Source organism: Phoenix dactylifera, chromosome 8 (genome assembly GCF_051530095.1).
Source record: "Phoenix dactylifera cultivar Ajwa chromosome 8, Ajwa_hap1_PhDact_Kaust_v1.1, whole genome shotgun sequence".
NCBI classification, from domain to species: domain Eukaryota; kingdom Viridiplantae; phylum Streptophyta; class Magnoliopsida; order Arecales; family Arecaceae; genus Phoenix; species Phoenix dactylifera.
In genome coordinates this window covers 1,693,281-1,706,830 of record NC_143197.1, presented here as the reverse complement: position 1 = coordinate 1,706,830, position 13,550 = coordinate 1,693,281, and the positions used below count along the sequence as shown (strand labels likewise).

The window sequence follows — 13,550 nt, the reverse complement described above, 5'->3', positions numbered from 1 at the left end:
TTAGAGCTTAATTGTCCATGTAATCATGAATCTTTTGTTTGCTTTTCTTTGATATAACATTTGATTGACATGTTGTTTAAGCTACCATAGTTACTTAGGAGTAAAAAAATTATTTAATTTAAAATTGAAGTAGTTGTACATATTCATGTTCAATAGGCAATATTTTTCTTAACTAAGGATCCATATGACTAATCTCTTAAGAAGCAGTTCTTTGATTTAAAATTGTTATAAATTATTATTTGATAAAACCATATAATTATGCCTTAATATAATTTTAAACAATGAAACAACGTATTAAATTTCACATATACTAATTTTTTATATAATAATATACACTGTCATATTAACTTTATTTTGCTTAACCAACATTGACTTATGTATGTATATATGTATTATGTTTACTTGTATGTACATATTTATGTATTTACAGATGTATGCATGTAAATATGACTAATGCACTATACAATTGTTTGCAGATATTTACCAAAGGATTCATCATGCATATAGCATATGCCTTGCACCAGTGTCTGTGATATCAATCTCCCAACCACCAAGAAGTCTAAGTATCACACTAAAACCAATGGTTGAAAAGAATTGATAAGACTGAAAGTATAAGCACCCGCCACCATTATTATCCCCACAATCATTATGTATATGACAACCAAATTAGTTCCCCATAAAGTCAATACTGTCCAACCTACCCCTCCTGCGCACAGGAAAAAGATTTTTAAGAACCGCAGCAAGCTGATCTTTCAGGAGCTTTAGCCTCATCAGCTGCCTGGTCTGGTTTGTTGATCTTAATTGTCCGCTCCTGTGAAGATATGATCATTATGTTACCAGCAAATCGAAGAAAGCAAATATTATTTTCATCTTGGAATAGGAATTGGACCTCAGGTTTGTTATCACTTTCTGCAAGCCTCTGCTTGATATCTCTAGCTATTGAAAAGAAGACCTGCTCCACATTTAGATTTGTCTTTGCACTCTGGAAACCAAGATAATCTGTTACGAAACAGAAGGACAAAAAAGAAAAAAAGATTTTCATTTAGAAAAAAAAGAACTCAGATTGGTAACACATACCGTTTCAAAAAATTTAATGCCATATTCATCAGCAAGTGCTTGTCCCCTGGAGGTTGGCACCGCCTGAAAAGAGTCCAATATTTCATAGTTCAAAGATTGAGCTTAGCTTCCGAAAAGCAAAAATAATGAATAGAGGACATCAAAACATCTACCATGACGGCCTAAGACTGAAAACGCCGACCACAAAAGAATAAATTCATAAATTTAGCTTGGATATGGTTCATAGCAGGACTTACTCTTTTGCTCTCATCCATGTCAGCCTTGTTGCCGACAAGAATTTTGACTACATTATCAGAAGCATGCTGTTCAATGTTCCGAATCCAGTTCCTTATGTCTGTGTATGTTGCAGAAGCCAGAATAACGGGAATAAGAAAAAATAAGAGATGAAAAATGCACCTATTAAAGCGAAGCACTGTGATACGTAATTACTGTTGAAAGATGATTCGTCGGTAACATCATAAACAAGCAAAATACCCATGGCTCCACGATAGTAAGCTGCAGAGAGACAGGAATCAAATGGATAAATCATAGAGCATCAAATCAAATCTGTAGAAAAGCAAGAAAAATGACCTAAGCAGGGGCAACATTAGAAGATATTAATCCACCTGTTGTGATTGTTCGAAACCGTTCCTGCCCGGCTGTATCCCAGATTTGTAGTTTAATACGTTTGCCATCCAGCTCAATGGTTCTTATCTTAAAATCAATGCTGCAGAAAAAACATACCTTAAGCTATTGGAATCCATAAAAAATAAGCAAATATATTTCACATCATAAAAAATGAACTTTATACTAGAAAATAGCAGCAAAAAACAAGCATATCAGTTACAAAATTTGCCACAGCATCACTAACTAAAATAAAACCCACCCAATTGTAGTGATAAAACTGGTGGTAAAAGACCCATCTGAGAAACGCAATAGAAGGCAACTCTTACCAACACCTGCACCAGTAGACACCATGTTAAAACGATCTAAATCAGCAGCTTAAAGCAACAAAATAGTGTCTACATCACTGGCTCTTTTATGCGCTAACATTAATCTTATATCAAGCAGAGAACAAGGCACAGTAATAAGACCAAGTTATCTTGTATTTAAAAAGGCCAGTTGATTGCGGCCTCCCTGATGCCAACCTTAAATTTGCTGGTGAAGAACTATCAAAACACAAAAGTCTGACCAAATTAAAGCATGGCTTTTTTTTCTTGCATTTTCCCCATGGCAACTAGGATAAGTCTAATGATTATGCAACAACAACACAAAGCAGAAAACATGTAAAGCCATAAGGAATAATTCATAACAAGCAGTAATCTAGCATGTGCTTCATGTGGTGAAGCAGCTGGCTCCGAGTGAGAGGATATGAACACAAACTGGCTCTTTGCATGGCAGGGAGAAAAAAAGTACTGTAATAAACCAACATTCACAGAAATATTTCGATTGCCTTTTCTTTTTCCTAAGGCATTTTGTCCCCAATGGCAACCAGCAAAAGTCTAGCGAGTGAGCAACAGCAACAGCAACAACAAGCAAGTCAAAAAGGGAATAATTCATGATAAGCAGTGATCTAGCATGTTCTAAACATGTTGGAGAAGCAGCTGGTGCCAAATGAAACTATACATGGCAGGGAGGGAAAAAAAACACATACGAAATAAACTAATGCTCATAGAAATATCTCCCTTGCCCAAAATAAAGGACAGACATGATTTAAAAAAATTACTGCATGAGGCCTTAAGTAGAATCACTAGGGAAACTATTACTTATTAAAGGTTTTATTAGGCATTGTCTGTAAGAAAACTTTATTTCTAATTTAAAGTTTAGTGGGTTGTGCAATTGTGAAACACTTTCTATTTGCTGAAGGCAGTGTTGAAACCTATCAGGTACTCATTAATAAAATCAAAAATGTATCAGGTATATGCAATAACACACTTAATGTGAAGGTGAAGACACAAAATTTGAGACAGCATTTGAGGAATGCTAACATTACATACTGGAATCCTAATAATGTAAAGCATATATTAGCATGACCATGGTCTGCCGTACCGGTCCGTACCGGCCGGTACGGGCCGGTACGTACCGGTCCGGCCTGGGACCGGTACCGGATCAGCGTAAAATCCGGTACCGGTAATTTATTGTTGAAGAACTGGTACGGACCCGGTACGGAACCGGTACGGGACCGGTACGCCACCGGTACGGACCGATTCGCTACCGGTACGGACCGGTACGGGACCGGTTTCGTACCGGTCCGGGCCGCCACCGGTACGCCGACCGGTACCGGTACGGCGGACCTTGAGCATGACATGCAATTTGGAAGGGGATTGAGTGGCCAACAATGGCTCTTACTACATCCAGTGTCTCGGCATTAGCACTCACAAATGTCCTGGGATGCATCAGCACCAACATAATACTGCTGAATGACAGCAGCAGCATCAGGAGTGGATTTGCCCTAAAATGAACCCATGGTCCCAAGTAGTCCCGCACATGATATATATATTAAAGAGGGTGAGCCTTAGTGCATTGCAACCTGGCGGTCACAAATTCGAAACATGACAACAGCCTCTCTACATGCAGAGGTCAGGCCGTGTACATTTTACCCTCCCTAGACCTTGTAATGACGGAAACCTTGTGCACTAGGATGCCCTTTTTTGAAAGTAGAACAGAAGAGCCAATGTTGGCAAAACATTTTGATTCTAAAATAACTAGAGATACCAAGCTATTGAAAACAGACATAGACTTCCAAAAATTAATTTATTAACTTTTGTTCAGATGGGGAGAATTCAAGAAAGGATCTGAGCATTTTAAAGTTAAAAAATCTAAATGTTGGGTTTTAAAAAATCTTCGGTGGCATGCCCAACAGAATGTAAATGTTGAATGTATGAGAATTTTCACATAACTAGTTTCCTGACTAAATTTCTTCTAAAATGTATGAGGGCAGCATTAGATGAGACTTCACCAAAGCCCAAATACTTTGAGAGTGAACATGCAGTTTAATAAGAAAGAACTCATGATCATAATGATTCTTATTCTATTACAGCAATCAACACATTCCATGAGGTCACAAAAAGAAATAAATATAATGACTAAAGATCCTTAGTGAAGTTAAGGAACCATCAGTCCTACACTTACATAAAAAGAACCCCACATTTACAATTCAAACATCTAAATTCTATATCAAATATTACACATGTGACATAGAGCAATCATGATAACAACATATATGTCAATGGTCACTTTGCTACCCCACTAAGCATTTTGTTTTTTTTTTTATCATGACTGGAAGGTCCAACAAAATTAGCAATATATGGTGAATAGACACATCCCTTGCAATTTCTAATCCTTCTTGAATTATTGGATTGTATAAAACATGGATCTCTTACGCGCTCCTCAAGGCTACCTTTTCTATAGTATCCCAACAAAAGACACCAAAACCAAGTCAAAAAATTAAACTCCTCATCACACATCCAATGCTTGCACCATGCCCAACTCCAACAATAGAACATATATTCCTCAGTCACCTCATAAAGTTTATCTCAAATATTATAATTCAAGATAACTAACAAAAAATTTTAAGTGCAACGAATGCTGAATGATCTCCCCTGGTAGAGCTTGCCTTTTCCTGTTCTTCTAATCAATACTTGCACAAAGTCCTCCAGCCTTGCCCAATTTAACAAGGAGCCTAGATTCCACATCTACGAGATCACCAAGAATGCTTCCAAAAAACTAGGTTCTAAATCTACTGGTGTTAAGCTATACACATCTAGCAATATTAGGCATAGGCATGGTTACATGGTGGAGCAAGAGCTATAAATGATCCAAATAATTTCCAGTGGGGCCTTTAAGGGGGTTGAGCATAGGTCGATGTTTGTAGAATGGTTGAAATGTAGGTTAGCAGTCTCGGAGAATACTTCTATGAAACTTGAGCACCAAAAATTATCCTACAAAAACAGGTTTAAGGGCCACACTAAAAAGCATCAACCATTGGCTAAAGTACATTCTTGCTATATAGCATCAACTTCCAGCTTATATTAAAATTTTGTCCTATCATGCTGTTCAGACTACTGAATAAAAAAAATATTTGCATACCACCTACTGTAACAGATAGATCATCAAGTAACAAGTCACATCACTGTAATCAACTCATCATGTATGCGTCATGCTGGAAAACCAAATCCATCTTAGGCACATGTTTAGACAAGAGATACCTCATCACTTCCATAAAAAGTCAAATATTGCTAAGTTTTGATAATATAAGATGGTAGAATTAAGTGCCGTTTACAAAATTGATTTGAAAGAAACCATCTAAAGAAATTCGTGCAATCAAAAAGACCATGCCATTTTTGAAGTTGGCTCCACAAGCATCAATTACATATACCAGAAGTTTCCATAAAAGATATAATGAATAGGGAAAGGAAAACATAAGCTTGCTAGAAAGTAGCACATGCAACAAATTTACATTGTAACTGGAGTACTATATCCATGAAAGGAGGGTAAATGCCATACATACTCAGCCAAGCTTCTTCAGAGGAAAGCCTAAAATCCAGAATTTTTATCGCTAACAATACAAAAACCAATGCTATAGTCAAACCACTCTAACCAAGCACACTTATATGAGGGGCTTTTTGCATACATACTCTCCTAAATATTGAAATTTATGTGAATACCCTCCAAAAAATGATATCTGCATATATACCCTCATAATATACTTATTTTGCATGTATGTCCTTTCTGTTTTTTATATGTACCTAAACCATTTAATGTCATTAAAAAATAAGCTGTTTAAAATTGAAATGATTGAAATACTCTTGATGGGTAAACATGCAAAAAGAAACACTTATAAGTGTAGATGCAAAAAGCAATTTTACGAAGGTATTCATGCGATTTTATATATTTAGGAAGGCAAACATACAAAAAAAAATCCTAATTTCATTTTTATCTATTTTAATTTATTTTAACAGTCAGATTAGTCTAAGATTCTGTGTCCAACATAAGATCCCACAAGTCTGACATCTCAAATTGAACTGGATAAAAACATCTTTAGATAAGAATCAGATCTCTACAGCCTAATTTTAAACTGTTCACCATTCTCATAAACCGAACAGTAAATCGAATGAAGATCCACTAAACCATTAAAAGGAAAACTATTAACCACAGACAATACCAAATCTTTTTCAAACGGGATCAATTCAAGAAAACGAATTAAAATATTTCGGTTGAAGAAGAATAAGAGCACGAAACCCTTACCGCTATCGCCGATCAGGAGGAGCTTGATGAGGTAATCGTAGTCTGCCCGAGCCCTAGCAGGTGGAGCAGCCATCGACGCCAAGGAAGAACAACGACAAATCCGATCAAGCCAGCCAAAAAATTCCTAACCTAGAATCGAATCACAGATCCGTCCCTCCGCCAGACGGATCAAAATGAGACCATCAAAGGGAGAAAAAGAGAGGGGAGAGGATATCGAGGGGCGAAGAAGGGGGCAAAATGTGAATAAAAATAAACGAAGACAAGAATGACGGAGTGGAGAAAACCTAATAAGGGCGGATGGGGGAACGGAAAGGAAGAGAGAGGGAAAGAGAGAGACCGTTGAAGGGTTTGAAGAGGGGGTGAGACACGAGGCGGGCTTACTATTTTTGTTTTGATGTTAATTTGTTACGGTTGGGGTGCGTCGGGAGTCGGTAAGAAGACCCTCCTCCCCTCTCTCGCCACTGTTGGCGGTGAGCGTACCGCCCGGCCGCGTGGGGCCCCCGCGGATGGACGCATGGGGTTACCGCCAGCGACCGGAACGTGGACCTCTTCTCGCTTTTTCCATGAGGCTGGAAAGCAGATGGATTGGACTTGGGAGAAGAGCAATTCTACGGTGATGACTCTAAGCTAACAAAAATAATGATGCTGTAGTTGAAGTAGTCATGCAAGTATTAAGTACATGACAATTACAGGTTAAAAATAAAGAGAGCCTTTCAGTCCATAGCTGACGTTTAGAGAGGCAAATATTCCAGGCTTGTTGTACTAACTTATAATTTGGACGAGTTGACTATTTGATTCCATTAGCACAGATTTGGGAGCTGGGAGCACATGCATGAGCCTCCATATGGCTTTCACAAGAGCGACATTAATGGCTGACAAGCAAGCAAGGCCCTCCACCATCCGGCGACCAAGGTGGGGAGATGTTATGACTTGTATTATCTTAATTTTCTTTGCATTTTGATTATGATAATTAACATATATGTCCTATAAAATATTATTTTTTGATAAAATAGATTAGTGTTGATGCCAAAATTTTGTCCGACGAAGATAGAGGCCTGGAGAGCGCCGATGAACCTGTATGTATATATAAAAAAACAGAACAACAGAGCTTTTCGAATTGGTTTCAGCTGGACCTTCCAATATCCAAGTTGGAAAGAGCTTTAGAATTACAATATGAAAGTAAAAAAAAAAATAAGAGTGGTGTAAAATAATCCAATTTGTATATTTGATAGTTGATACCCTAGGCTGTTTTTTGTAGAATATCTACTGGAGAGCTGGGTAGGTGTAGCTAGGGTTGGATGGCTCGGCCTAAATAGGTCGCTTTAGACAGCTTGGCTATTGAAAGATCAACTCATCGCATGTGCAAGAGGTTAACTCATCAATCTGGAAGAAAGAAGAGTAAAATAATGGTACAAGCTATGACTTTTTGTTCTTTTAAGGTCCCTTGACTCTATTTATATAGAGGAAGAAGCATGGTTCCATTATGTTTGGAGGTGGAAATCAAGGGATCATGATCCATAACCATTTTTTGTTGACTTATGATAGATAGATTGAATTTAGACCGAGCATAAAAGATGCTCCCAACCGCATGCCCTCCCTGATTAATAATTCAGCACGAATATTGATTTAAAATTAAAAAAAGTTGAATGCAGTGGTACATGGGAAAACGACAATGTTTCAAGGACAATGTTTGAATGATGTTTTTTTTTTTTGCTCGACTTTTGCAAAACGAAGCTCTCGACTCCATGCCTGTGTCTCGCATGCTTGACTTGATATATATTTCAAAGTTTATAATCCAAAGATTGCTGCCATTCATAGAATTTTCACATCAATTACATATAAAATCATGCATGAATAATAACAGTTTTCCCTTTTTTTCCTTTCTTCTCTAATTGATGTCATCTTTTTTCGGTTGCATGCAAAATAATAGTTATAAAATAGGATTAGACCGATCGATCCAACCATACAACAAAACCGGCAAATGAGATTCCTAGCTCATCCATCAAATATCTAAATGTCTGGCTATAGATGGCTATGTCGGATCCGAAATCTGGTTTCTATGGCTATGCCAACCAAGCATCATCTTCTGGAACAACTTGTAGATACTTTTCGTTGGTAAGAGCAAATAAAAAGCATACGGGGGCCAAGTAGAACGTGCCAAAGAACAGATTTGACCATAGAAATATCTTCCCCAGCTGTAGGCGACGGCTTTTAGGGATCTGTTGCGAAAAATACAGGATCCAAACGGCGAACAGAACAATGCACAGAAATTCAGGGAAGAAGAGAAAGAAGAAATTGAACACAGGAATTTACGTGGTTCGGCAATGTGCCTACGTCCACGGGAGCGAAACGGCCGTAACTTTTCTTCTGTCACCAAATAACAAGGGTTACAAGATATTTATAGCTAAACCCTAACCCTAGAGTCCCAATCCCTATCAGCATCCCTGGTAAAATAAAATATTACATAATTATCCCAAAGATAAATATATTCCGTCGCTTCGCTCCGCTCCGTTAGAATACCAGTGTACCACTCAAATAAGAATACCACTTAATATGAGCCACTTATTCTAACAATCTCCACCTTGGCGAATATTCACCCCTTAGGAGAAAAATAACCTGGGACACCACCTGACGCTGATAGGTTGGAACACATCCTCTCTAGCACCTAGAGATGTTAACCAAGTTCAAGCAATGCTTGAACTTGTCTGCAGTAACGGGTTTTGTCAACATGTCTGCTGCATTTTCAGAAGTGTGAACTTTCTCAAGCAATATATCACCGGAAGAAACCAACTCCCTGATCTTGTGATACCTCACATCTATGTGCTTGGTTCTCGCATGATACACCTGGTTCTTCGCCAAATAGATCGCACTCTAACTGTCACAATGCAACTGAACTCCACCTTGCTGAACACCCAGCTCCTTGACTAATCCTGTTAACCACAATGCTTCCTTGGCAGCCTCAGCCACTGCCATATACTCTGACTCAGTCATAGATAGTGCAACTAGAGACTGTACCATGGACCTCCAACTGATAGGCCCTCTTGCAAGAGTGAATACATAGCCTGTAGTCGACCTCCTGTCATCCAAGTCCCCTGCATAATCTGCATCAACTTATCCTACGACTGAAGGATCATCTTGCTGTCTGACAAACATGATACCATGGTCTATAGTACTCCTCAAGTATCTGAAAATCCACTTGACTGCATCCCAATGCTGTCTCCCTGGATTCGCCATAAACTTGCTCACTGCACTAACTGCATGCGCCAAATCCGGCCTGGTACAAACCATAGCATACATCAGACACCCCACTGCACTAGCATATGGAACCGTTGACATGTCTTCAATTTCTTTTTCTGTCTTTGGGCACTGTGAGGTAGACAATCTGAAATGATTCGCTAAAGGTGTGCTCACTGGCTTCGCATTACCCATGCTGAACCTCTCCAACACCTTTTGTATATAACTACCCTGAGATAACCACAATTTTCTGGAATCTCTGTCCCTGCGAATCTCCATCCCAAGAATCTTCTTGGCCGCGCCCAAATCCTTCATATCAAACTCTCTACTCAACAAAATCTTCAACTTGTTGACTTCATTTATACTCTTCGCAGCAATCAGCATATCATCCACATACAGTAACAGAAAAATAAAAGAACCATCATCAAGGCTCCTCACATAAACACAACAGTCATACTCACATCTTCTGTAGCCAATCCGAATCATATAGGAGTCAAAACGCTTGTACCACTGCCTCGGAGACTGCTTTAGCCCATAAAGTGACTTCCTCAATTTACAGACTAAGTGCTCCTGTCCAGGTTCTGAAAACCCTTCTGGCTGCTGCATGTAAATCTGCTCCTCCAACTCACCATGAAGAAAAGCTGTCTTTACATCCATCTGCTCTAACTCCATATTGTAATGTGCTACCAATGCCAACACTACCCTGATGGAAGTGTGTCTGACCACTGGGGAGAAAATCTCATCATAATCAATCCCAGCTCTCTGTGAGTATCCCTTTGCTACCAGACGTGCCTTGAACTTTTCTCCTTCTTTTTCTGATACTGCTTCTTTTTTCTTGAACACCCACTTGCATCCTATCGCTCTCTTCCCCTTTGGAAGCTCCACCAACTTCCATGTCTGATTTTTATTCAAAGATTCCATCTCCTCCATCATAGCACCCATCCATTTACTCTTCTCCTGGCTGTGTACTGCCTCCTGAAAAGTAGTAGGATCTCCACTGCTAGTGATTAATGCATAGGAAACCAAATCTTCAAAACCATACCTAGTTGGTGGCTTGATAGTACGCTTGGGTCTGTCTGTGGTTATATTATGTTGCTCTTGATCGGTTGAGGTAGACGTCTCTGTATCCTGAACATTATTCTCCTTGACAGAACTCTCTAACTCCACCTGCACCACCTGCTTATTGCTGCTGCAACTTTCTGGCATCTGCTTCTCTTCTTCTTGAGTACTTTTCAATATGGCTTTCTCATCAAAAACCACATCTCTGCTGATCACCACCTTGTTTGCCTTCGAATCCCAAAGCTTGTACCCTTTCACCCCTTTCTGATACCCCAGAAAGATACACTGTCTAGACTTCGGGTCTAGTTTTGACCTCTCCTCACTAGGAATATGCACATAGGCAGGACATCCAAATACTCTCAAACTTGAGTAGTCTACCTCATTACCTGTCCATACCTCCTCTGCAACCTTACCATCTAGTGCTGCCCTAGGTGACCTGTTAATCAAGAAGCATGCCATATTCACTGCCTCTGCCCAGAAGTTCTTTGCAAGCCCTGCATTTAACCTGAGACACCGTGCTCTTTCAGCTATAGTCCTGTTCGTCCTTTCCGCCACACCGTTCTGTTGAGGTGTCTTGCGTACTGTGAAGTGTCTCTTAATCCCATGCTGCTCACAAAACTCAATGAACTTTGAATCTGTGTACTCAGTCCCATTGTCTGACCTGAGGCATTTGATCTTTCTCCCTGTCTGATTCTCTACTTCAGCTTTCCACAACTTGAACTTGGCAAACGTTTCTGACTTGTGCTGCATGAAGTACACCCAGACCTTTCTCGAGAAATCATCAATAAAAGTTACGAAATATGTATGTCCACCCCGTGATGCTACTCTGACTGGTCCCCAAACATCTGTATGAATATAGTCAAGAATATCCTCTGTCTTGTGCGTGGCAGTCCTGAATTGAACCTTGTTCTGTTTTCCAATAACACAATACTTGCAGAAATCCAGTTTGCAAGTTTTAACACCCTTCAGGAAATTTCTTTTATGCAGTTCCAGCATACCACGTTCACTCATATGACCCAAACGCATATGCCACAAGACTGTATTATCAGACTCAGATTCTGCAGCAGCAACTCCACCTACAACAGTAGTCCCTATCAACCTGTAGATGTTCCCTGCTACTTTCTGCCCCTTCATCACTGTCAAAGCACCTCTACTAACCTTCATTACTCCACCTTGAGACTTGTAACAAAACCCGTTAGAGTTTAAGGTACCCAATGAAATTAGATTCTTTCTCAAATCTGGAACATGTCTAACATCACACAACGTTCTAACCACACCATCAAACATAGTAATTCTGATATTCCCTATTCCAATGACTTTGCAAGATGCATTATTACCCATCAAAACAGAACCAGAATTAACTAACCTGTAGGTGTCAAACCAATCTTTATTGGGCGTCATGTGATAGGAACATGCTGAATCCAGAATCCAAGAATCAGCGAGATGATCTGAACTGGACGAAACTGAAAGTATGTCACCGTCACTGCTCTCTGTATCTTCTTTTACTATATTTGCAGACTTGGACCCTTCAGATCTGTCATCATCTTTACCCTTCCTTTTTTCAGGACAATTCCGCTTTATGTGACCTTGTTTTCCACACTTGTAGCACGTTATGCTCTTCTTTTTCCTGGATTTAGATCGAGATTTACTGCGATTTGATCCATTCCTTGTGTTGCTTCTTCCACGTTCCTGGTTACCCTTCACCACTAAGCCTTCTCCTTGAGAACTCTCAGCACTGGCTTTCTTCCTCTGATGAAAACCTAACAAGGCTCCAATGACGTCCTCTAACTCTAGGGTTTCCTTTCCCCACGTCAGAGTTGTAACCAAATTTTCGTACGTAGGAGAAGCGGGTAAAGAATGCAATAACATCAACGCTTTGTCTTCGTCTTCGAACTTCACATCAACTCGCTGCAGATCACTGATAATCTGATTGAACACGTTGATATGTTGGCTTAAATCAGCACCCTCTGTCATCTTAAGACCGTACAGTTTCTGCTTAAGATAGAGCTTGTTCGTCAACGACTTGGACATGTACCGACTCTCCAATTTTGACCAAATTGCCGCCGGCGATTCCTCGTCCATGACATGATACATCACGTCATCAGCCAGACAAAGTCGTATATTTGAAACAGCCTTAGCCTCCAATTCCTTCCACTCTGCATTACCCATGTCATCTGGTTTCTTTCCGTACAGGGCCTTTACCATACCCTGTGATACTAACAGATCCTTCACCCTCCTCTGCCATAGCCCGAAATTCCCAGTTCCATCGAACTTTATCACATCGAACTTCGCAGAAGACATCTCTACAATCTTATCTTTTTTTTTTTTCAAAATAAATTAGAGAAAAATAGGATCTGATGAAAATAAAAAAATACCAGAAACGCCCCTCTTCTTAGGTCAGAACGCGCACGGGAGAGACTCCTCTTCCGGATCTATCACGCGCGGCGTTGGAGACGCGGCAGAGGCGGTGCGGTCACGGGCACGGGTGCACGACGGCGCAGCAACCGGAGGACGCGGGCAGACACAGGCGCACGGGGGCTTCTTCTTCCTCGCTCGTGGACTGCAACAGGGAGTTTTTCTTCCTTCCACGCGGAAGCCGCCGCAAACAAGGAACCACCACAAGGAGAAGAAACTTGGGTTTCAGTTTTGGGAAGAAGACGCCTTGGGAGAAACAACCCACCACCTGAAGCAAAACCTCCCACGGCTTGGAACAACCCCTCCAGTGAAACAGAACGCCCAAAAAAAAGAAACCACTGGACTTCCGTTCCTTCTCTCACGCTCCTTCCTCTGTTCTTCTTCTCGTTTTGGGAAGAGAAGACACCCAAAAAATATGAGCCTTCCACGTGAAGCAAAGTTTCCCCCTTCACGTGAAGCAGAAATCACCCACAGCACCGTGGGGATTTTGTCTTGGGAAGAAGACGCCCAAAAGAACCCACGCGACGGGAAGAAGAAGA

The 13,550-nt window shown here is 40.2% G+C and overlaps 1 protein-coding gene across 1 annotated transcript; it reads right to left on the bottom strand.

Moving 5' to 3' along the window:
* Positions 1-466: 466 nt before the first annotated feature.
* Positions 467-6,886, bottom strand: LOC103710797 (ras-related protein RABE1c-like). Its single transcript, XM_008796696.6, has 8 exons — positions 6,304-6,886; positions 1,943-2,015; positions 1,683-1,783; positions 1,507-1,572; positions 1,314-1,411; positions 1,078-1,140; positions 890-982; positions 467-811 (listed from the first exon to the last, which is right to left on the bottom strand). Exons 1-8 carry the CDS (start codon positions 6,374-6,376, stop codon positions 728-730), a joined length of 651 nt encoding a protein of 216 aa, XP_008794918.1. The 5' UTR covers positions 6,377-6,886; the 3' UTR covers positions 467-727.
* Positions 6,887-13,550: the final 6,664 nt, after the last annotated feature.

Bases quoted from the DNA above. Each gene is read 5' to 3' on its own strand.
- LOC103710797 (XM_008796696.6), bottom strand. From the start codon at position 6,376: ATGGCTGCTCCACCTGCTAGGGCTCGGGCAGACTACGATTACCTCATC. The intron at 2,016-6,303 runs GTAAGGGTTTCG...CTACTGGTGCAG, and splicing joins CCTCCTGATCGGCGATAGCG to GTGTTGGTAAGAGTTGCCTT. The intron at 1,573-1,682 runs GTGGATTAATAT...GTCTCTCTGCAG, and splicing joins GTTTCGAACAATCACAACAG to CTTACTATCGTGGAGCCATG.